We start from the raw sequence: 24,763 nt of genomic DNA on the forward strand, positions 1-24,763 counted from the left end.
ACTTATTAAAAACTATGACTGAAGTTGTTAATTACTTCAATGACTGTTAGCCAGAAGGATGTGAGAAACAGAACTTACCACCCTAAACTCTACCTCTCAGCCCTGGACTTACTGTGGTGAATAAAGAACACAAACTTGACAGCAAGTTCTCTTGTAACTATCCCCATTTTATTAACATACACTCTAGGTACAATACTGGGAAGAAGTGTAAGATGAACAATTAAACAGTAACATAAATAAAAGCCAGACTAATTCTCAAGTGCTCCAGAACGAACGGCATCTTCGTAACACCCGCCTCTATCATCTTTGCTTTCAGGATGCAACTTAATAAGATCATCAATTCGTAGAATAGTAATTGCAGCTTCTGTTGCAAATTTCAAGCTCTTTACTTTGACTACAGTAGGCTCAAACACACCAGCTTGTTTGTTATCACGAGGTTTCCCATTGATTAAATCAAGACCAATCCTGCAAACAAGAAATGGATTAGACAAGTCTAATTTGTTGGGTAGCACATAGGTGCTAGGCACTATGGTAATACACATAATTTGGCTGAAGTTAGAACATAAACTTCTGAGGATTACCAGTATGCTTATCTGAAGGAAAATAAAAAAAAAAGTTTCCCAGAGCAAGCTCAGAGTTCCTAAATTATGATCAAGAGGAGCAGCTAAAGTACACAACAGGAGAAAAACAGAAATGCAGAGAAAAGTAAATTTACACTATATTTTGTAACAGAACTTCTCCACAAGCAGTCAATATTTACAAAACTCCTAAGACAGCCCTGCATTTAAATGTAACCCCCTTTCACTTCTATTAATGGATACTTGCCATTTCAGATTTTTGCGTTCTGGGTTCACTTGAGCTTCATTGTGAAATGCTCTCAGCTTCGCAACAAGATCTGTGGCATCCTGGGCAGCATTTACTGCCAAGGTATTTGGAATAATTAAGAGAGACCGTGCAAATTCTGCAATAGCAAGCTGTTCACGTGATCCCTAAATGAGAGGGAGGAAGAGTTATTTACTTTGAAACCCATCAAGCCAATTCATGCAATACAAGAGGAAAAATGTAGCCATAATTTTAGACCGCAGGTAGACACTTACAATCTATATTGATTATGAACAATACAGGGGGAAAATAGATGTAGGGAGAGGAAGAACTGTTCTGTTCCCAGCTCAAGGTTATTTCTTAATTGTTTTGAAAACTGAAGTTAATATTTTGGTGTATTAAAACAGATGCTCCCAAGATCTGGCAGAACAAAGCTCAAAGCACTTAAAAGTCAAGTTCTGCATTATAACCACCACAGCAAGAAGTTTTAGTGTTATGCAATGAAACACTGTTATTTTGTGAACTGCACTTACCATGCTGGTTGCATAATTTTCAAGATATATTGAAAGTGCTGCCTCTACAGCACCACCACCTGGTACCACAGACTTGGACTCCAATACTCTTTTAACTACACAAAGAGCATCGTGTAAGGATCTCTCCATTTCATCACACATGAAGTCATTGGCTCCTCGTAAAATAATTGATGCAGAAGTACGAGCCTTGGTACTGTCCAAAAAATGAGGAAAAGTGAGTTAACTTCACGCCGATCAGAAAAACTCTTCTGGATAAAGAGCTTTGATACTTTACTATCTCATTGCTACAGCTAAATTCCTCAAACATTTAATCCTAAAGGGGTTATATTATCTCTTGTGACATCTGTGGGTAACCCTTCAGTTCACACTAACCCCTCTCAGACAATCCCAGATATTCTGTGCTGGCTAATGCATTTTAATTTGCTCACCCTATCAGAAAATTCTTTACTCCTCAGCAAGAAAGGCAAGGCATTTCCACACAATGGGAGTGAGATAAAAATTACCATTAATGGAAACGTATCCATTTTAAACACACATTTATTGCCACTAGAGATTTTAGATAGCACATTTGTTTTTTCCAGCCTCTCAATTCCTCTGCTAGATTCCCTCAGTACCATTGCTGGATTTCTTTATTCAACGTACAAACTTAGTGCCTGTAACTGCCATCAGTACAGCAACAGGTAGTCAGGCAGCTGCAGAAAGTGATATGGTTAGAGGTATCAACTCAACATCTTTGAGAATGTCTTTTAGTCTCATGAAACTGAAACCAGGGGATCACACCAGAAAACATGGGAAACCGATTAAGTGTGTCAACATATTTTATGATGAGGCAGAAACAAGTTTGCATTCATATCATCACCATGGCATACCAAAATCATAAAAGGGAAAAGGAAAAATGCACTGAGTTAAGAATTGCTGTTCTTGATAGTCACGTGACAATTTAATATGAATTCCTGCCATTAAATGGGTTTAAATCAGCATCAAAAAGGTTATACAGAGCTAGTTTTAATCAAACTTCAGTATACAGCATTTTCAAATCTAGGTAGTGTCACAGAAGACATAACCACACCTCTGTCACTATAATCACTAGTGAAGCTGATCATCATACAGTTACACCGTTCCGATTGGATTTTCTCTATACTTTCACACATCAATGTTTAGAAAAGTAATTTCTATAGTTATAGATAAGCTATTTAAACAAAAGACATTCTTTATGTCAACTACACAACAACAGGACAGGCTTACAGCTTGTAACTGGTATGACTGAGAAGGATGTCTGGCCCTAGCAATAATGGTGAAACATTGGTTGTTTCATCACAAATTTACAATGGCCTTACTATACTCTATCCCACGCGTATAACTGCTCATAGCATTGAGATTGCATAGCAGTAAATAAATGGGAAGTTTATCTAAAGATTTAGCAAAACATGTTTCCAAGGCATGATGAACTCTAGAACCCTAGAAAAGTCCTTACTTTTTTATTAAAATCAGTTCATCATCACAAATTCTCTCTTGCACCACCTCTTCTGCCTGTCCCAGCATTGATGCCTCAAAGCTTTCTTCACCTTCCAGATTAGCCAGAGTGGAACAAATGATTGCTTTAAAATAAAAACAAAACAAAATTGTGAAATCAGTGTGGACAACACCAACTCATTGTTATTTATCAAACTCACAGAACAAATGGTTTTAGGTTTACAGGGCAAACAGAATGGTAGTATTCATCAGTATTCCTTAACATTAAACATAAATGCAAGATTGAACATTTCTATTTCCCTGCAGTGCTGGCTGGATTAAGTAGTCCTATAGGCCCTACCTTACTTTTAAATCCGTTTCTGTATTTTATAGTCCCCCTTAGTCTCTCTGGGTTCATTTTTACTTGATCTTTACAGCACCTATTCTGTATTAATTGAAGTTTTCACATTGCTGCTAAAAACAAATTACACACTTTGTTCTGCACGGTTCTAAGAAGACTTGAACTATCAAAATCTCTTTTAGATGATCTTTATAAAATGCATTTTGGGATTGAATAATTTTATACTATAGACTCTGAATTTTAAGAAAAAAATTTCAATTACTACAGGAAGTTGGAGATTAGATTAACCAGACTTCCATAATCCCCATTTCTAGATAAAATATAGTCTGGTTGTGTGCCCTGGCATAACAGAGCCTTCCCTGTGTCAGTGAACATCTCCCCTCACTGTACATTTTCTGCAGTCACAATTTTTCAGTGGCTCCTCTTTACTTAGTGAGGTGCTCCCTGTCAGGGCATTGTAGCATCTGAATGTTTTCTATTCCAAGCATACTTCCTTATCACTCTATATGTGGATCAGCCCAATAATACTCAGGGAACTGACCAACTACTGCTTAATAACAGCTTTGGAAACACTATATAGAACTAAAAACATATACTACGACCAAAATCACAATATATACATACCTCCTGCTGCTTTAGCAATGCGTTTAAGGTCCTTTTTTAAAACTCTGCGTACTGCCATAGCACCAGCATCCACAAAATATTTCAGACACATATCATCAATGCTACCAGTGGTTAGAACAACGTTGGCACCTGTGGCCAGAATCTTCTGAATCCTCTCTTTAGTGATATCGGACTCTCTGCAAAAGATAATGGGCACGTGTTTACTTATAACCAAAAATTATGAAAGTGGGATTAAAAATCATCAACTGAATGGCTAAACCATACACAAACATCTGAATAATTACCAGCAGTGCAAAGCTAAGATCTCCAGGGAGAAAAGGAACCATCACATGAATGTGTGTCAGGGTGGATAAAAAATTAAATACAAAAAATATTTCTATTTTTAAAATTAAGCCTATTTGAAATGAGATTTGAAATTACAATAATCTACGTTAAGACCTACATTTACTATAATTTAAATTAAATAAAAAGTATTAAGGAATGTTGCTGCCTAAGTTTCAAAGAAAGTCTAACCACTGAACTCGTGGAAAACACTGGCTACACACTAGAGTTTGAAGTGCTGAATGAGTTTTTGACAGCAGTAACCCCTTCCATAGACTCAGAGAGAATATTTTATCCATTTGAGTTTTTTCAATAACTAGTACATTAAAAAGTTAAGAAAATGATTGGAAGTTGAAAAAGCATGAAGTCTTGTTTCCTCTCACAATCTAGGAATAAAACTGTGTTCAAGAGGATGAGATCTACTCATTCTAAAATACCAACGGACTTGGTGGGCAGAAATAATCAGTTCAATTCATTAACTTCCTTTGTTTAATAAATCAGTTTTAAATTCAAAACATGTTTTGATCTTTTTTTTATGAATAAAAAAGACTTTACAATTCTGTTTGTGCATTTTAATTGAATTTCAGTTTCCATCCAAATGCACCGACACAAATTACAAGTAAAAATAAAGTCTTAAATGCATCATGCACCATTTTCTGATATATTAAAATTAAAAAATTAAGAATCTGAATTAATGTAGGTGTAAGATAGATAATTGCTTAGGCATAGACTCAGTGTACCCACCTGGTTAGCAAAAATTGCTAAACACAGTGTACAGGCTATATTCTAATAGCCACCAACCAATAAGAATCAAATCTTTCTTTAGGAAAATGAAAAGTACAAACATAAAACAATGTAAATCAATTATTTAAATCAAAGTTTTCTGCTTGCTGATATAAATCAATCCAATCTTTGGTTCTAAATAATGTAACTTTTTTGCTTCATAATTCAATTAGGGCTGTCGATCACAGTTAACTTGGGATTAACTCAAAAAATAAATCAGGATTAATCGCACTTGTAACAATAGAATACCAATTGAAACTTAAATATTTTTGGATGTTTTTCTATATTTTCAATATTGATTTCAATTACAACACAGAATACAGAGTGCACAGTTCTCACTTTATATTATTTTTGTTTACATATATATGCACTGTAAAAATGATAAACAAAAGACAGTATTTTTCAATTCACCTCATACAAGTACTGAAGTGCAATCTCTTTATTGTGAAAGTAACTTACAAATGCAGATTGTTTTGGTCACATAACTGCACTCAAAACCTGTAAAATTTCAGAGTCTACAAGTCACTCAGTCCTACTTCTTATTCTGCCAATTGTTAAGACAAACAAGTTTGTTTACATTGATGGGCGATATGGCTGCCTGCTTCTTGTTTACAATGTCACCTGAAAGCGAGAACAGGCATTCACATGGCACTTTTGTAGCCAGCGTTGCAAAGTATTTACATGCCAGATATGCTAAACATTCGTATGCCCCTTCCATGCTTCGGCCACCATTCCACAGGACATGCTTCCATGCTGATGATGCTCATTTAAAAAATAATGTATCAATTAAATCTGTGGCTGTACTCCTTGGGGGAGAATTGTATGTCTCCTCCTCTGTTTTACTGACATTCTGCATATATCTCATGTTATAGCAGTCTCGGATGATGACCCAGCACATGTTCATTTCAAGAACACTTTTCACAGCAGGTTTGACAGAACGCCAAGAAGGTACCAATGTGAGATTTCTAAAAATAGCTACAGCACTCAACCCAAGGTTTAAGAATCTGAAGTGCTGTCAAGGTTCCTCCCCCACTCTGAACTCTAGGGTACAGATGTGGGGACCTGCATGAAAAACCTCCTAAGCTTATCTTTACCAGCTTAGGTCAAAACTTCCCCAAGGTACAAAATATTCCACCCGTTGTCCTTGGATTGGCCGCTACCACCACCAAACTAATACTGGTTACTGGGGAAGAGCTGTTTGGACGCGTCTTTCCCCCCAAAATACTTCCCAAAACCTTGCACCCCACTTCCTGGACAAGGTTTGGTAAAAAGCCTCACCAATTTGCCTAGGTGACTACAGACCCAGACCCTTGGATTTTAAGAACAATGAACAATCCTCCCAACACTTGCACCCCCCCTTTCCTGGGAAATGTTGGATAAAAAGCCTCACCAATTTGCATAGGTGACCACAGACCCAAACCCTTGGATCTCAGAACAATGAAAAAGCATTCAGTTTTCTTACAGGAAGACTTAATAAAAATAGAAGTAAATAGAAATGAAGAAATCCCCCCTGTAAAATCAGGATGGTAGATATCTTACAGGGTAATTAGATTCAAAAACATAGAGAACCCCTCTAGGCAAAACCTTAAGTTACAAAAAAGATACACAGACAGAAATAGTTATTCTATTCAGCACAATTCTTTTCTCAGCCATTTAAAGAAATCATAATCTAACACATACCTAGCTAGATTACTTACTAAAAGTTCTAAGACTCCATTCCTGGTCTATCCCCGGCAGAAACCAGCATATAGACAGACCCACAGACCCTTTGTTTCTCTCCCTCCTCCCAGCTTTTGAAAGCATCTTGTCTCCTCATTGGTCATTTTGGTCAGGTGCCAGCGAGGTTACCTTTAGCTTCTTAACCCTTTACAGGTGAGAGGAGCTTTCCCCTGGCCAGGAGGGATTTCAAAGGGGTTTACCCTTCCCTTTATATTTATGACAAGTGCCTTCCAAAATCTGAGAGGGACGAGGTGTGGAGCATGCTTTCAGAAGTCTTAGAAGAGCAACACTCTGATGCGGAAACTACAGAACCCAAACCACCAAAAAAGAAAATCAACCTTCTGCTAGTGGCATCTGACTCAGATGATGAAAATGAACGTGCATCAGTCTGCACTGCTTTGGATCATTATCAAGCAGAATCCATCATCAGCATGGAAGCATGTCCTCTGGAATGGCGACTGAAGCTTGAAGGGACATATGAATCTTTAGCGCATCTGGCACGTAAATATCTTGCAATGCCAGCTACAACAGTGCCATGCAAATGCCTGTTCTCACTTTCAGGTGACATTGTAAACAAGAAGCTGGCAGCATTATCTCCTGCAAATTGTAACCAACCTTGTTTGTCCGAGTGATTGGCTGACCAAGAAGTAGGATTGAGTGGACTTGTAGGCTCTAAAGTTTTACATTGTTTTGTTTTTGAATATAGTTTTTTTGGTATACAATTCTACATTTGTAAGTTCAACTTTCATGATAAAGAGATTGCACTACAGTACTTGTATGAGGTGAATTGAAAAATATGTTTTTTTACAGTGCAAATATTTGTAATAATATAAAGTGAGCACTGTACACTTTGTATTCTGTGTTGTAATTGAAATTAATATATTTGAAAATGTAGTAAACATCCAAAATATTTAAAATAAATGGTATTAGATTGCTTAACAGCGCGATTAATCACGATTAATTTTTTTAATTGCTTGACAGCCCTAAATTCAATATAATTATACAGTTCAACTGAATACAGATTATCCAAATACATTTTAATCAATAGTTATGATCAATGTTTTCCACCAGTATTTTATATTAAGATGTGTTACTTACCTCTGTAGTTAATTTTGTTGTCTATTACACTCTTCAGAATACCCAGAAACCCAGTACATAATTAAAAAATACCAAAATTAGTTTGAAAATGTGCTACCTCTGTCTAATCTGGTCCAGTTTCTCCGGATCTGTGATCACCACCTGAACACCAAGCTTCATTTTTGTTTTCTGCAGACTGAAGTCAAGACAGGCAATCTTTGCATTAACTATCCTCTTGGTCATACCTATATAAAAATGGCATTTTATTCAATGTTGTTACAAGTAAGTTTTAATTAAAAATGCTTAATAAAGCAAAAATAGTTGTGATGTATTTTACTTTTTAGATTTCTAATACACATACAATTACCCATCTAAGGCTGCTTTTTTTCCTGCAACTCTTTTCACAAACATACTTGGGAAAATGTTATGACAAGAACAACGAAAAGGGTAGTGAGACATTCTTCAATATGCAGACATAACCTTAGCTGCTTTCTTAATTTACCACTTCATACGAAGACACAGAGGAGCACCTTTCCATGACTCCTTGCTTGCCAGTTTGTGACATTGGTGAGCTACAAGTTCAAGATGTATTAGTACCACAGGTAATGAAACTGACCCTTTGGTATCCAGTGTAATCACTATGTAAATCTACAGAGAACTCGGATATATTTAGCAGGGACCTAGTACATTCCCAGTAAGGGATAATAAGAACATGTTGATTTTAACAGAGCTGAACATGTCAAAATACAGTAACCTAATTCTAGTGACAGTAGCCAATTTCCTTGCTTTTACACTGTCCACCTTTGAGGCCTTGCACTGCAGTCAACAATCCTCAGGCCAAGGAGGGCTGGATGGAACTCCTTTGGGTGACATTTATTGTTGCTCACTTATTTGCTAGATAAGCTGAGCAATACAATGAACCTCCCCTCCACTACCAAATGAACAGCAGCCTGTGCTGTATTCCAGATTGTGTCATTTAAATGCACGTTCCTTTAACACTGACAACTGAAGCCTCATGAGTTTTACCTGCCGGTGTGGTTTCTTGACACCTGCAGAGTGCTGCACAGTAACCGATGTAATAAACTAGACATTCCTGTCAAAGACTGCACAAATTTAGACTTCAAAAATAAGCTTTTAAAACCTTATGGGCAATAGAAATAGTTCCCCGAGTCTCTCTTAAACTGCAAGTTTTTAAACAGTCTACTGCGATGTATACATTCCAAACATAAGTATTGTACGTACCTGATAACCTGAGATCTATTAGGCACTGATTAAGCACCAGATAAGCGATTGGCTTATTTCCACCATTCAAGTGCAAGAAAGTGACAGTGAACAGACTAAACAATTAAAAATCTATATGATCGTAGATCTCATTTAAAAAATCCTTATTGAGACAAGATTTCAAAGCCAAATATTGATTTCAGACATGAATGCAAGTTTCACTGAAGTCCTTAATAGCTGCCCATGAATTTGTACCTATGCGTCTGCTATTTTTCTAGAGATGGGTAGTTAGAAACTAGTACATTATTTATTGGATTTAAATTGCTAGAGTAATTTTACAAAGTTTCAGAAAAACACAACCTTCAACTGGGGAACCAGGACAGTGTTTCAATGACACAAATATTTAACATGTAATTGTAAGACCATGTAAAATGGGAATTATCATCCACATGATGTCACAACTGAAGTACAATGTAGCATAGTAAAGCAACCACCATAATTTTTCTTTTTGGTTTTATACAGTGGTGCCTCACTGCAATACCCGAGTTCCTTTCAGAACATCAACAGCAGCAAAGCCTGTGGACTTCACAGAGTCTGTGACTTCTCACTTTTGGGGCAAAAAACCCACTGGTTAGTGTAGGGTTTGGTTTTATTTAAGAATGTTTTCATTTACTTTGTTGTTTCAAGGGTTGTTTTTAATTTTTCTGAACGAACAATAGCTTATTAGCCAATTCTTCACATCACTAGAAACATCCACATAAGAGCATATTCATAAACAAACTTCAGTCATTCTGCTCACTGAAGGCTTATAAAACAAAATCTGAGCTTACCTTGTGAGCCCACCACACAGTTCAGTGCATAGCCGTTTACAAGAATACTCTCTTTCTGGCTACGGCCATGTGCCTTCAAAACGTTAATGGAACTGATTGGATATTTGGCTTGACCCTTTTGATCTGTGAATTTAACTGCAAGCACAGCATCCACCACCATGTTGGCAAAGAAGTCACCATCACTAGAATACCGTTAAGGCTAAAATGAGCTAAACAGAGACAACTAGCATAATATAAATTCATTTTAATCCTAAAAACAGCATTTATAGGCTGCTTTATATTAACATGCCTTTAAAATAATCCTTGAAGCACCTATGAGGTAAAATAATTATTAATCTCATTTTACAGATAGAAGGAACTAGGACAGAGTTTAAATGTTTTGTCCAAATATCAAATTATTTCATGTTTTCACAATCACAACATTTTGCTACTGTTTACACAAGTACGCGCACACACACACACAGCCTATTTTTGCCCGCTTTATCCCAGTCACATCAGAATCCTGAATTAGTGAACAGTTTTTCAAAGGAAACAAATGGATGCCATAAACAAGTAACGATCACTGAACTACAGTGGGAAGACAGACTGCAAGAAGGAATGTTGCCTGGAATAATGGAGACACTCTTGGGATTAGTGTGGCTGATCGTCTGCTTGGATGCTTTTAATTTTTTTCCTCCATTAATGCAAAATATAAGTTATATGTTGGCTAGGGTGGAACGTGAACTGAGTCAGAGTGGGTTCCACAGGGGCAAAACACCTGGGCAGCCCCAGGAAGGAGAAAAGGGTTATGTAGTAAGTGGCAGAAAGAGCATTTTTTTAGCCATTATACTAAAAAAAGAACAGGCAAACTAACCAGAGTATTGTTTTTAAAGAAACATAAAAGATTGGTAAAAACAAGAAAAAATATAGGCAAGGGGCACAGCACATCATTGTGTTTTCTACAACTATTAGGGGGATCAAAACAGCTGTTTAGATTAGAACAGCTCCTTCAAGCCTCTGGGTATGGCAGCTTCTGTCAGAGAAAACAGCTACAATTTCAGCATCTAAGGGGGTGGTCAATTGTAGCTTGTGTTTAAGGATTAAGGGTTTAAACAAAATGTGATACCAAAAGAGGAAAATGGTTTGTAAGTGTGAGATTTAAAAACTTGTTGCAATTGTCCTTTAAACGAGCAGGGTTTGGTTTAGTAAACCAGAATACACCTTTTATGCCAAGTTGATACCAAGAACAAGTTTTCACAATGGAGTTATAACTCTTAAAAGAAGGGTTTAGAATGAAAAAGGATAAGAACTAAGAACTGCTGCCATGGGCTTTACAGTGGATACTCAAGCTCTCCACAATAATATCCCCTATTTTTGTAAAATTAAGATTCCAATTTATTATTACCAAGTCAAAGGATACATTCCTATGATTTTGGAGGACATTGATGTTTTAGCTGAATTAATAAGACACTCCCGGCCAAGTTCATCTGTGTTAATAATAAGATTTTCATTGATGTAGCGAACTGCCTCCCTGTTGAATAAAAACCAACATTTCAAGAACAATTTCTCTCTATTCCTTGTAAGGAACATTTCCTACTGTCAGGACATGCAGACTAAATGCAGAGTTAGAACCAAGTTGACAAACCACCACAAGTCTTCTCAAGAAAAATATCCTGTATTGTCGGCAATAATGAATACAGGATTAAGGTAAAATAAGTGTTCACTGGATATAATGAAACACAAGAGTTGCAAAATAATCTCTCTTACTTGCAAGCAAGACGATAGCCACCAATAACAGAGGTGGGATGAATTTTCTGCTTGACCAATTCATCTGCATTTTTTAGAAGTTCAGCAGCAATAATTACCTGTTTGAAAAGAGGAAAGAGTCACTGAGAAAATGGGCAAGTCTTAATATAAGCAGTAGCTCTTGCTCCAACGAACAAATAAGTGACAAATATGAAAAGTTTCCCCATCATTTAGATTCATTAATGAGCAAAACAATTCTAATTCTAACTTTCCATTTCACTAGTTAACTCTGAACTGATTTTGGGGCTCTACTGATATGAGTTGTCTGGAATCAGCTGATTCTAGTCCATCCATCAGTCCACCTATGTTTTAATTTTTTCTCAGGGGTTGAGAATTAAGAACTTCTTCAACCCAGAAGCTACTCTCAAATATAACTTCAGGAAGGGAAGGAATGATCATTCTCAAATTGCAGGCACTAAGTAAAGAATAACCCTCTTCCAGAATGCAAGCATGCATAGAGATGCTAGGTTTTTTTACAGTGGTCTCCCTCATTACTCCGGTTCCAGGAACTGTTTCAAAGCAATTTTCATAGTTTGCACTGGGCAGATGCATTTGAAATCTGTCGTCACATGACGAAATGGTCCAGATTTAATCCCTACAGTGCCAGCATTTATAAGGATATGCCAAAAGCTACATTTGTTAATGACTTTCAACACGTCTGCCTGTAAAACTTTCTACATACCACTGAGGTGGTCCCATCTCCAACTTCTTTGTCTTGAAGTTCTGCCAGCTCACATAGAACTTTTGCAGCAGGATGTTCTACCTCCAACAGCTTCAGAATGGTTGCACCATCATTAGTAATGGTCACATCCTAGTTTTCAAAAAATAGCAAATAAAAGATTGATATTCATGCTAATTTATTTTTAAACTTTATGAAACTGTAATATATGAGAAGACATTTTAATGAGAATAGTGGGGAAGAACTATGCTTCATGTAACATTGTGTACATTGACCATTTACCTTAAGAGTTTACTTTGTCTTTTTAAGTCAACTCTTCAATACTATATCTATACACATGTAACTACACACAACTAATCCCAGTGAACCATGTGTTGCAGGATGGGAACCTTGGTGCACAAGAATTTGCATGAGCTTTTAGATGGTAGAATTCTTCATGTTGTATAAATAAGAACTAAGGAAGATTTCTTAAATGTAGCTAGAATATCTTTGTCTATTTTTAAGAAAGCATTTTAAATACAGTTACTTACAAATCTCAGTTTAGGATAATGTGCAATATTACGACCTTTTATTAACTACACAGTTACCACTCAATGACATAATGCTATCTCACTTTGGCTTTCAGGATAGCACAGCAGAAAGACAGAAATCAGATTCTCACCTGGTCTAAATATTTGAAAATGAGATGTGATTCTATCTTATTAGAAACATTAGCCAATGCAAATTATGTACAACAGCACCTAATTCTAATACGTGTAAAACAATTTAAAGACAACAACATGCATGTCAACAACCACAAAAATAAGTTTAGAATAGAACACAGAATGAATAAATGAAAACAATGTTAGTACAAGTATCCATGTGAGAAAAAAAACGTTTATTGAAATTCAAACGTACTTGTATATGAGCAAGTGTTAATTGTGTTATAAAATAAGGGAGCACATCATGGAGGAAGTAACAGTTAACTATAGTTTACAATTAAGGCTTTCTTCAAAAAAAATAAACTAAAGACAAATAGAGATTTAAATATTTAAAAAGTTAACCGTTTAAACAATTAAAATTATACTGCTTAACAAGTTACCTGATTAAAGGGAGATGGGCTGGGGGTTAACGGTTAAAGGTGGGTTAACAGGAAGACTAATGCTTACCGTTTAATATTTTACATCCCTAATGACAAAATGGAAAAAAGTCAAACTACCAAACGTATATTAGAGCTATGGAGCACATTTTAGATGGAAACACTTTACAAAAACAGACATGCCTTCAGCTGAAGCAGAACAGGTGCCAGCTCTAATTTACAGTGTAAGTTTGTTACTATGCAAGCCCTTTTCTTCAAAGTCAAATGAAAGACGTGCTTACTTACACCAATATCATCCACTAACATTTTATCCAAACCAACTGGACCAAGAGAACTCTTCACAATGTTAGCAATAGAAGCTGCAGCCATAACTGTATAAATCAAGCAAAATAAAAATCAATAATTCTTTCTTCGCAAATATCTATTTTAAGAGCAGTATATTTTTGTGTCAGCAGATTCTCAATTTCAGCAACCTGAAATAAAATGACTCCTTATTTAGACTCCAATCCTGCAAAAAATTTGCCAATCTGACCAGGAAAATGGGGAAAAAGGGTGGTTGTGTAAGGGTCCATGACGATACTTGATTGCAAGATCGGGATCTTGGATACTACGAAATAGTGATGTCATGACTGGAATCTATGTATGGTGGCCAATCTAGAACTACTTTTAACAACCCAAAGGTGTAAGCAGATCAGAAAGTTTAGTTAGACGCGATCAGGTTTATTTTTTTCATGCTTGAGGATCTCCTCTCTGCTAACCCCAGTTGCTTTTGTTTGCTTGTAACATTTAAGCTGAACCCCCAAGAAAGCTATTTTATTTTGGGTGCTTAATTTTGAGAATTGCTCTTAAAATCTAGCAAAAGCCTAAATGTATTCCAAATGTATTTTGTCCTTTTTGTTTTTAATAAAATTTACTTTTTTTAAGAACAGGGTTGGATTACTGGTCTCTTAAGAGGTTTGTGCATGTTGTTTGATTAGCTGGTAGCCATAGCTAGTGTCCTTTGTTCCTTTCTCAGCTCTTCCCCGGAGCAGGGAGGGGAAGGGCTTGAGGGTACCCCACAGGGAGGGATTCCCAAGTGCTCTTTCCTGGGTTAAAAGGGTGGTTTTTTTGCATTTGGGTGATGGCAGCATTTACCACGCCAAGGTCAGAGAGAAGCTGTAACCTTATGAGTTTAATACAAGCCTGGATTGGCAAGTATTAACTTTTAGAATCCTTATGGGCCCCCACTTTCTGCACTCGGAGTGACAGAGTGGGGATTCAGCCTTGAAGGATGTTGTTTTGGATACTGAAATAGTAAAAAACTTTCCAAGTTAAAGAAATAAATTATGCACTTTGGTTTGTCATTCAGAATCTTTTCATTCTGTGTTCTGCCATTTCATATAGGAAAAAGATATCGTCAATCTTCTCCTTCAGACTTTGGCAGGGTTTTCTCTATCCCATAAGCATAGCCACTCAATCTGTAAATTGAAGGAGTGGTAGTCAAATGGGAAGGGTCCAGTTTAAATCTGATCTTTCCCTTAAAGCTTTAAATGTACCAAACTTGCTCATTTTTTCTTTCCAGAGATCAGCCCTTCGTAAAAAAAACATTTCCCAAATTTGCCCTTAATATCAGAGGCTTCCTTAGCCATAGGCTAAATAGGCAGCCATGTACCTCATCCCATTTAAAGACACTGCGAAAAAACTACTGGAACTACAGACTTTACTAAGATATGTACCACTTTTCCACATGATGCATAGAGCACCCACTCCAAAAACAGCTGGTTTCTGCTCATTGTGCAGGGCTCCTGTAATAACTTATCTGAAGCACTGAGACAGATGGCACAAAAAACCCTTTTGAGGACTAAAAGGTAACTCTGCAAATTCCAGACTCACCAACATTGCAAAGAGATAATTACGGCTGTGGCAAAGGCAGGCTGATGAGCTAGTGGAGTACTAGGGAGCTACATCTAAGCCTCTTTTTGTCACTTACCATGCTTGATTCTATCCCAAACTAGCCAATGACCAGATTCTCAAAGATATGGTAGTGAGACACCCCTCTCCCCCAAGAAAACCTTTGAGGGCCTGGGACCAAAGCTTTATACCAAGCTGTATTATTTTCACACAAAACTAGTCTATCTACCCCGTTGTTTAATTAACACATCTTGATTTTATACTAGCACTAAGGGCCACATCCTGGTATTTGCTTCTTAACTGTCAGTAACCGGATGGAGTTAAGAAAATGTCTCAAAACTATTTTTGATCCTCAGATAGATTAAAACAGGATCTGTGCTACAGAGGATGAGAAACTCAGTCTTCATGCTCTTAATTTGCATATGCAGGAAGCTTTAATGTTTGAAAGTCATTCATAATCTATATTCAAAAACACCAATATTTTGTAGGAAACACATACAAGAATGGTCTCATGTGGGCAAAAACTTAAGAGTACCAATATCAAGTTTCACCCATGTGTAGCCTTAATCTCCAGTGTAACAAGGGTCACTTTTCATAAATTCCACCCAACCGGGAAGCAAAGGCCCGCCGGGGGGGGGGGGGGGTTGATAAGACGGTCACTATTGTTCACAGGCACTTCAGACGACACAGTGACAGTGTAAACATTCACGGCACACGATTACCGATTTCTCGGCCATTTCCCCATAGCGAGCCGCAGTCCTGTCCCAGACGGGACCCACGCGGGATAAGTCACCCGCCGCTTCGCCCCAAGTCTCGCCTGCTGAAGGCATGTCAAAAATGGCGGCCGGGGCCATTCACGTAACAACGAGCTCGGGTTTGCCTAGCGCCCCAAAGGGAAGCGGGCTAGGAACAGCAGCAAGACACGAGCGGCCCCGCGCCCGGCTGCTCGGTGCGAACGCGGGCGCCCCCGCGCCGCAACCACCCAGGGGCCGCCGCGGGGAAAGCGGCCCTACGTAACGGGCCCGTGGACTGCCGCGAGCTGCTTCTCGGCAACCACCGCCCCGGGCCGAGCTCTGAGCGCGCCACGGGGCGGGCGGGGCCGGCCGCGCCTCGCGCTCCCTCCCAACGGGCTCCGGCACGTAACGATGGCTTCACAGGGACGGAGGCCGCGCCCCGTCCCGCAGACACAAGCGGGCTTGAGAGCCGGGGCCTAGCCCCTACCCGAGCCCGGGTTCCTCTACTACAGGACACCCCGCCCCCCCCTGCCGAGGGAGCACATGGCGGCGGCCGCTGAGGCAGGCGGCCAGGGCCCCGCTCCGCGCTCGCATTACCGTTCTGGCCGCGGATCGCCTCCCCGGAAATCCGCTCCCCAAACACAGCCAGCGACCCCATCTCCATCTTCCCCGCGCGCCGAGAGGAGAGACAGTGACACGCGCGCCGCTGCAGAAGAATGCGCCGGCGACGCCGCAAGGCTTGCTGGGAAACTGGCCCCTAACCGCGGTGCATGATGGGGAGAGGGCGGGGCAGAGAAAGGAACGGCGCTGACTCACGATGACGTTAAACACTTCTGTCCAATCCAGCAGCCCGTTGCAATGCGGCCCAGAAGGTGCCTAGATTGAAGGTGGTGATTGGATTCTGGGGTTAGCAACGCCTCTGCTCTCTGAATTTCCCCCTGAGTCACGTTGCATGTTGGGAAAGGGGGCGGGGCTAGGAGCATTGGTTTTTTTCTCCTTCCAGGAGATTGCAGGGCTGGCCTAGGAATTCCCAGCGCAGGGAGCGTCGCCTCAGAGGGGTGAAGCCGCTGCCGAGACGGCCCCTGCCCCGGCACGGCGCGAGCGAGCTTCAGCGCCTGTCTCCGGGCGGGGCCCAGCGCACCTCCACCCTCCTACGACACACACACGGGGCCGGCCCAGCAGGGCGCAGCCCCTGGGGGTTAGTGCTGGGTGCTCCGACGCTCCCAGTCCTGCGTGTTCCATTGGGCTTCGCCCGACGCCGAGGAAACAGGCCCGCAAACTAGCTCCGCGGCCTCCTGCAGCGGGTCCCGGACCGCGGGAACCCCGCTTCCGCCCGGGCCGTGCCGACAGCCAGCCCGTCCCAGGCCGGAGTCGTCCCTCCAATCCCCGCCCCTTCTCCAGCGCCGAGATCGCTGGAAACCGCAAATGTTCTCCCCAGGCTTGGGGGGGGCGTTAATTGCAGGAAGCTGCGGGGCTGCTTTAGTAGCCATAAACCTAGACGACGACATCGTCTTGCATTTTGGCAGTAGGGCGTAGGGGTAATTCCCTAGAGCTTGGTGTGACCTTGGAGTTGAGTAGAGCAGAGCCAGTATCTTCTTCAGAAGTAATCCAGTACAGTTTTCGCAGATTTTCAGTGTTTATAGTCTACAGCCCCATGAGACTGTTTTAGCTTGATAACTAATTGCAGAGTTAACCAAATGTACAGTGCTACCCAGCATTTCGGTCAACCTCAGAACACTGGTGTAACAGCTTTGGATTTCATCCGGGAAATATGATCTATTTTCCATGTTAGTGCAAAGTCTGGCCCCAAATCTCTTCTAGTTTGTGACCATCTACAAACCTAATGTGAGCAAAGGGCTTACCACCATTACCTTGTTTTTGTTGTCTATGAAATCAAGATCTTAGTAGTGACCATGGAAATATTTTAGGAATCGTTTGTGTTTGGGGAAAAACTAAAATTAAATCAGTATAGAACAGTGGTTTTCAACCTGTGGTACATGGATTCCTGGGGGTCTGCAGACTATATCTAAGATTTTAAAAAGGGTTTGCACCTGCATCTGAAATTTTGAGGGGTCTGTAAATGGAAAAAAAAGTTAAAACCACTGGTGGACCAAAAAGAAGTGATAGGGTAGTTAACTCTTGGAGGGAAAATACAAGCTCCTTTAATTTTTATTTTATGTTAGTACTATTAAAAATAACAACAACAAAAAGAGCCAGTTATCTCCGCTTAATCTAATCCCCTTTGAAATTCCTGAAAATGTTGGTGGAGTCACCTTGTCTTCCTTTTCTAATTTTGGCCTTAGTTGAGGTCTCACACACACAGAGCTGAGAAGGCATAATGTGCTTGGGTAAATCCCAGTTTGAATCAATCTGTTCTGAAATTTTATCTGATTGTAGACTTCAAAATAGCTTTCGATTCTATCAAAGGCCACATAGAATTTCTCATTGCCTAATTTTTAAATATAAAGTACTCAATCAAGAATAATGTTCTCTGTGGTGGAGCATCACTCCCTACTCTGTTAATCTACAGTAAGATTTTCTTGATCGGCACTATCACGCAGTCTTCCCCAAATATCTCTTGTATATATTTTAGATATTCCATCTGCTAAGGTAATTTCTATCTCCGTTTTTAAAGATAGGATAAGAAGATTTAAATGCTAGCCTGTAAGGCTAATGCTTGTGGAGTGTATAGCTGTAAACAGATTTCATGAAAAACGAGAAATAAAGAATTAGTGACAAGTATATACAAATCTGACTTAAATTTTTTTAAATGTAAATTTTAAAAAAATCAGAAATTAAAAGTAACTTTAAAATTGTATCTAACCAGCCTTTCAGCGAATTGACTCAATATGAGCCTCCTCCTAACTAGCAAGGAAGGGGAAATAAAAGACGCTCTTGATGACATCCCATCCTGTGCATAGATGGGATTCTTTAGTCTGCAGAAGAGAAGAATGAGGGGGGATTTGATAGCTGCTTTCAACTACCTGAAAGAGGGTTCCAAAGAGGATGGATCTAGACTGTTCTCAGTGGTTGCTGATGACAGAACAAGGAGTAATGGTCTCAAGTTGCAGTGACGGAGGGTTAGGTTGGATATTAGGAAAAACTTTACTAGGAGGGTGGTGAAACACTGGAATGCGTTATCTAAGGAGGTGGTGGAATCTCCTTCCTTTGAAGTTTTTAAGGTCAGGCTTGACAAAGCCCTGGCTGGGATGATTTAGTTGGGGATTGGTCCTGCTTTGAGCAGGGGGTTGGACTAGATGACCTCCTGAGGTCCCTTCCAACCCTGATATTCTATAATTCTATGGTTCCTTACTGGAGAAATGGCAGGGATTCAGGAAATTTCACTTACTCCCCTTTTCCTAGAGCAATGGTCAACAACTGGTTGATCTCTGGTGGAAAAGCAGGGCTGTGGCTAAGGCAGGCTTCCTGTCAGCCCTGGCCCCATGCTGCTCCCAGAAGTGGCCAGGGGGGTCTCCCTCCATGCACTGCTCCTGCCTAAAAGCACCGTCCCCGCAGCTCCCATTGGCCAGGAACAGGGAGCTGTGGCCAATGGGAGCTGCTGGGGTGGTGCTTGCAAAGAGGGGCAGCATGCAGAGCCAGGTCCCTTCCAGGAGCTATGTGGTGCCAGGGTAGGTGGGGAGCCTACCTTAGTAGCAGCCTCGCTGTGCCACGGACCAGGAGCTGCTTGATGTCAGTGCTTCCTGGCAGGAGGCCGCACCCCCAGCCCTGAGCCCCCTCCCAGAGCCAGCACCCCATACTCCTTCCTGCACCCCAGTCCTGTCATGGAACCAGCACCCCAAGCCTGCTCCTGCAGCCCAACACATTGTCCCAGCCTGGAGCCCCCTCCTGCACCCAAACTCCCTCCCAGAGCTTGCTCCCTTCACCCCCTCGTACACCCTAACCCCTTGCCCCAGGCTCAGCCCAGAGCCCACTCCCACACTGCAAACCTTTAAGCCCACAGCCCCTCCTGAACCCCTCCCCCAACCTGGTGAAAGTGAGGGTGGGGGAGAACAAGTAACAGAGTGGGGGGCAGTCTCCGAGGGAGTGGGATGAAGTCTCAGGGTGGATCCTGGGTTGCCCTCAAATTCAAAACGGGATCTTTGGCGTAAAAAGGTCTGAGACCACTGATCCTATTGGGATTTACAAAAAGAACAGGAGGACTTGTGGCACCTTAGAGACTAACCAATTTATTTGAGCTTAAGCTTTCTGTAGCTCACGAAAGCTCATGCTCAAATAAATTGGTTAGTCTCTAAGGTGCCACAAGTCCTCCTGTTCTTTTTGCAAATACAGACTAACATGGCTGCTACTCTGAAACCTATGGGGATTTAGTTTATTTCTGGCCCAGGTAATAAAGGTGTGATCCAGAGCAATACTAGGCAGGGCTTTGTCCTTTACCATCTGCCTCCACGAACCTGAGCGGAGAGAATGCAAAGGCTAAAGCCGATCCCATGACGGGAACGCTGTGCCGAGCAGGGGGGTTATTGGTTGCACAGCAAGGCGCCTGCCTCGTAGGCCCCGGGCCTGCTGTGCGCGGGAGCAGCCTGCGCCTCGCCGGAACTGACTGTCCCCTCTGTTAGCTCCGCCCCGCTGCGCGAGGGAGGCCGCCGTGGCGGCGCCTGGCCTGTGAGGGCGGAAGTTAGTTGTCTACTTCCGGAGTAGCCGAGCCGGTCGCTTCAGCAAAGATGGCGCGTCCTGGGCGGCCGTGAGCGCGGGGGACGTTTCACCGCGACTCCTGCCTGGTCGCGATGGCGCTGAGGACCCGGGGCCTGGTGTTGAGGGCCGCGGCCGGGAGACTCCAGGGAGCCGGAAAAGGTGATTTTTCCGCCGCTCCTCGCGATTGCCCTCATCCGCCCCTGGTTCCCCCGCGGTCCTCCGACCCGTGTCTTCACCCTGCCCGCGGGGGGCTGGCCATGGGCAGGCAGCGAAATAAAGTGTCGTCCGCACTCAACGCGCTAGTCCCGGTAACCCGCGCTGGGCCGCCAGACGGGCGGGAGGCCTCCCGGGGCGCCCCCTAGAGAGTGGGCGCGAGTCTTTTGTTCTTGGGACTGAGCCTCTTGCACTGCTCGTACCCCATGCTTAGCGAGCCTCCCAGCACGTTGGCAGGGAGGCTTTCACGGAAACAGGGGTGCTTTAGGAAGGGCTGTTGGTGGCAAGTTTTCCTCTGGGCCAGGGCGAGCCCAGTGCTCCAGGAAGGTATTGGGGGTACTCGGTTGCTGTAGATGTTGCCTTTGGTACCTAGGCATTTAGGGGAATGCAAGAATCACCATGCACAAACTAATTGTTCATCTAGTTACTGGTTGTGTTTCTGATGCTCTCCAGAACTAAGTGCCTCAGAAGAAGACGCAAGACACCCTGTAACTGGTCATAATAGTATAATTTGCCTACATGGCAAAGCTTTTCCTAGATTCTTACTGTGATATCTGAATGCCAAGGTCTTGCCCATATGTGGTTACTGAAGATGCCTGTGGCATATTTTTAGAAGAAGGAGTGTTAACACTGATAGTATTGACCTACCTAAATGCCTCTTGTATCCTTATTTGAATATTTGAACTTTTGGTTCCTGCCTAACATTGTTACACAGCTGTGCACTGTTAAACAGCTACTTCACCCCAGAGTGGCTTGAATATGAATGGATAATGGAGTGATCTGTGGACATAAACCTTACTGGACCCTTCAAAATGGAAGGCACTATTCATTATAAACAGTGATCAGTTTCTATTAGAAGTTTTTCTGCATCATGAAATTATCCAGAATTGAGCATTTGCAGTCTGCACATACAACTGTCCAGCTATAAGTCAGTATTGCAAATCAGGCTTCAGCTATGTTGGTAGAGATGTATAGGATGTCTTTATTCAGTTAGGCAGTTTCCTGTGCAATTACTTATTTTCATTAAGAATAACTTTGTAATCCTGAGAGAATCTTTCTGTCATTTATGCATTTGGGTTACAAGCATAGGCACAGAAAAATTGTCAACTCACCTTTGCAGACCATAAGTGGAAATGTGGTATGCCTTCTGCATTCAACTTACAACTCCGCACACATTTGGTGGAAAACTGTTCAATTCCACTAAGATTTTTACCCAAAATCTTCAGATCACTAGTTCTACATTTCAGGCTTTGTAGACTCAATCCATGTATTCTGTGTATATTCTAGTTCGTTCATTCTTTTCCTGATTTCCCCCAAGGGCTTCGTTTCATATCTGCTGTAGCCAGCTTCAGAACCACTGAGGGTGAAGTAGACACGAAGGAAAATGAAGTTGTTGCCCCAGATTTCACCAACCGAAATCCTCGTAACTTGGAGCTGCTGGCACTAGCAAGAAAGGAACGGGGCTGGGAAACAACATGGCCCAAGAGAGAGTATTGGCATAGGTGAGTCAGAAATCTGTTAACAATAGTGCAGGCTTAACAAAATACATCTAGAATGTAACCTTTAAGTTGTAACTCCCTCACTACAATATTTTTGTTTAGATTCAACTGAAGATTTCACTCCATTCAGAAAACAAGATACACCTTAAAGTGTGCTGAGCATCTGCCATCTGAAAATCGGGGCCCTTAAAGATGTTCAAGTTGGGCAACCAAAATCACTAATTACTCTTGAGACTACAGGCCACAGTGTTTTAGTGTACCAATAAACAGAAATAATAGCAAGTTAAAATTTTCTGCTGTTGATTCCAAATGAAATAAAAGAGTTGTAAATGAGTTTTTAATTCCAGGGAAATATCTTGTTTTCTGAATAGCCTGAAATCTTCAGTTGAATATAAATAAACATATTGTTGTGTGGGAATTATTGCTTTAAGGTTCCACTTATAAAAATCAGTGGGCAAAAAATACTTACAAATTAACTATTAATGAAAATAACAGTGAAAACAAAAAGAGAACTTGCAAACTTTTGAACAAGCAATAACTTTTGCAGCCTTAAAACATGTTTCAGAAGTTTTACTCAGGGTTCTAGTTACCTCTTCAGTGTCTTTTGCTTCTGTACTCTGGTATATCCAAAAAAAAAAAAAACGTTCAGAATCCTGGCACCCGATACCTCCTCTAATAGAGTCACTTAAATGAAAATATTTAGATAACAATTACTTTTAAAAATCCATGAGTCAGCATTAAGGTTATTGCAATGCTTTTCTTTCTACTTTATAAGTGAGCAACATAAAATTTATGATGTCCTTAACTATTTTCCTTGTTTTTAAAATTTAGAAATGATTCCATAGTCACATATATTGTAACTTATCAACTTTTACTTTTTTCCTAAAAGTTTTGCTTTCAGAGTTGTAAACAAATAATCGTAGAAATGTAGGGCTGGCCTCAAGAGGTCATCAAGTCCAGTCCCCTGTGCAGAGGCAGCACCAAGTAAACCTGAATTATCCCTGACAGGTGTTTGTCTAAACTGTTCTTAAAAACTGCCAATGATGGGAATTCCACAACCTCCTTTGGAAGCCTATTCTAGAGTTTAGCTATCCTTATAGTTCAAAAGCTTTTTCTCCTATCTAACATGCATCTCCCTTGCTGCATAATACTGAAGCTGTCTTTCTTTCAGTGTGACACAATCTAAAATAACAATCACAGAATAATGAATCATTTCACTATTTAGCTTTCATGTTCCATGATATTTATTTTTCCCTCATCCAGACTACGGCTTGAGCGGACACAGCACTATGTGGAGGCCTATGTTGAGCATTGCAGTGGGAATGTCGTTGTGTCAGCCTCCACCCGTGAGTGGGCCATAAAGAGACATCTATACAGTCCCAAGGGAGTGGCGGCATGTGAAAATATTGGGCGTGTGGTGGCACAACGCTGTCTGGAAGCAGGAATCAACTTTGTGACCTTTAAAGCTGTTATCCCGTGGGAATATCGCTGTGACTCGGTAAGCGTCCATCTCCTTGCACTGGATTTCTTTACACAAATTTTACTGCTCTTGAACGCTAAAGTGATCTTTGGGTGGCTCAAAGAATGTACCTTAACCAAGAAAGACTACACAATCCCCTCTTCTTTCAGCTCAGAGCCATGTGGACATCCTACCAGAGCACCTTATCTCTGACAAGCAACACCTTCTGCTATTGCGGTTCAGGGGGCCTCCATGGCTTTGCATCTCAAAACTAATTTATAGGACCCCTATTATCCCAGTATAGCAGATTTAATTGGAGGTGGGATGATGGGGGGAATGAAAACTACTTTAAACCTTCCTATTTTACAGCTGTTTCCCTTTAAAACCAGATCCAGCGATTCCAAAAAGCTGTGACAGATGGTGGTGTTGTCGTGGGTGAGCCTCGAAGAATCTATCAGTAAGATGAAGACTGTGGGCGAAATTTCTTATAACGGACTGTCAAACAACTGCTCTCATACAGGAGTGGGCAAAGAAGCAATTCAGGCCCAGAGCTGGAACAGTGTGGAACATAGCAATTTATTATTCTAAATAAGTGATGCTGATTTTTTCTTTTTGTTGACTTCAACTCCAACTTGTTCAAAGATTTTATGGCCAGAAAAAAATCATTATGATGATCTAATCAGGCCACAATTTCACCCAGTAACTACTCCTTCAAGCCCATATCTTGCAGTTGAGCTAGATCAAGTCTAGATTTGTAGACATCCAGTCTTGATATAAACTTCAACTAAGGGAGAATTTACCACATCTGTTGGTATATTTTTCAATGGTTAATTACAATCACTTTGTTTAAATAAAATTTAAAAAAAAAAAAAGTTGCACTTTATTTCTAATCTGAAGTTATGTAATTTCCAGATGTTGGATGCCTTTAATCTAGCTGACATAGACCACTACTATTTGGAATCTTCTCCCCATGCAGGTACCTATGAGAACTGACTTGACATATAAGCAAAATATATTGCACTTCCCCAAA

At 40.9% G+C, this 24,763-nt stretch overlaps 2 protein-coding genes across 3 annotated transcripts; one reads left to right on the forward strand and one right to left on the reverse strand.

The window, feature by feature from the left end:
• Positions 1 to 146: 146 nt before the first annotated feature.
• Positions 147 to 16,666, reverse strand: TCP1 (t-complex 1). Its single transcript, XM_084623494.1, has 12 exons — positions 16,507 to 16,666; positions 13,571 to 13,656; positions 12,211 to 12,339; positions 11,490 to 11,587; positions 11,143 to 11,253; positions 9,744 to 9,925; positions 7,811 to 7,937; positions 3,793 to 3,968; positions 2,830 to 2,953; positions 1,356 to 1,548; positions 826 to 989; positions 147 to 465 (listed from the first exon to the last, which is right to left on the reverse strand). Exons 1-12 carry the CDS (start codon positions 16,571 to 16,573, stop codon positions 249 to 251), a joined length of 1,674 nt encoding a protein of 557 aa, XP_084479620.1. The 5' UTR covers positions 16,574 to 16,666; the 3' UTR covers positions 147 to 248.
• A 3,882-nt stretch (positions 16,667 to 20,548) lies between these two features.
• MRPL18 (mitochondrial ribosomal protein L18) lies at positions 20,549 to 24,588 on the forward strand. Of its 2 annotated transcripts, none has more exons than XM_084624407.1 (4): positions 20,549 to 20,721; positions 22,094 to 22,277; positions 23,538 to 23,772; positions 24,103 to 24,588. In XM_084624407.1, the coding sequence occupies exons 1-4, from the start codon at positions 20,655 to 20,657 to the stop codon at positions 24,145 to 24,147; spliced, it is 531 nt and encodes a 176-aa protein (XP_084480533.1). In that variant the 5' UTR covers positions 20,549 to 20,654; the 3' UTR covers positions 24,148 to 24,588. The 2 variants fall into 2 exon arrangements, with proteins under 2 accessions (XP_084480533.1, XP_084480532.1); XM_084624406.1 differs by having other exon boundaries at positions 20,551 to 20,721; positions 24,123 to 24,586.
• The last annotated feature ends 175 nt before the right edge of the window (positions 24,589 to 24,763 follow it).

The sequence above is a fragment of the Lepidochelys olivacea genome (assembly GCF_965140295.1).
Source record: "Lepidochelys olivacea isolate rLepOli2 genome assembly, chromosome: 3".
NCBI classification, from domain to species: Eukaryota; Metazoa; Chordata; order Testudines; family Cheloniidae; genus Lepidochelys; species Lepidochelys olivacea.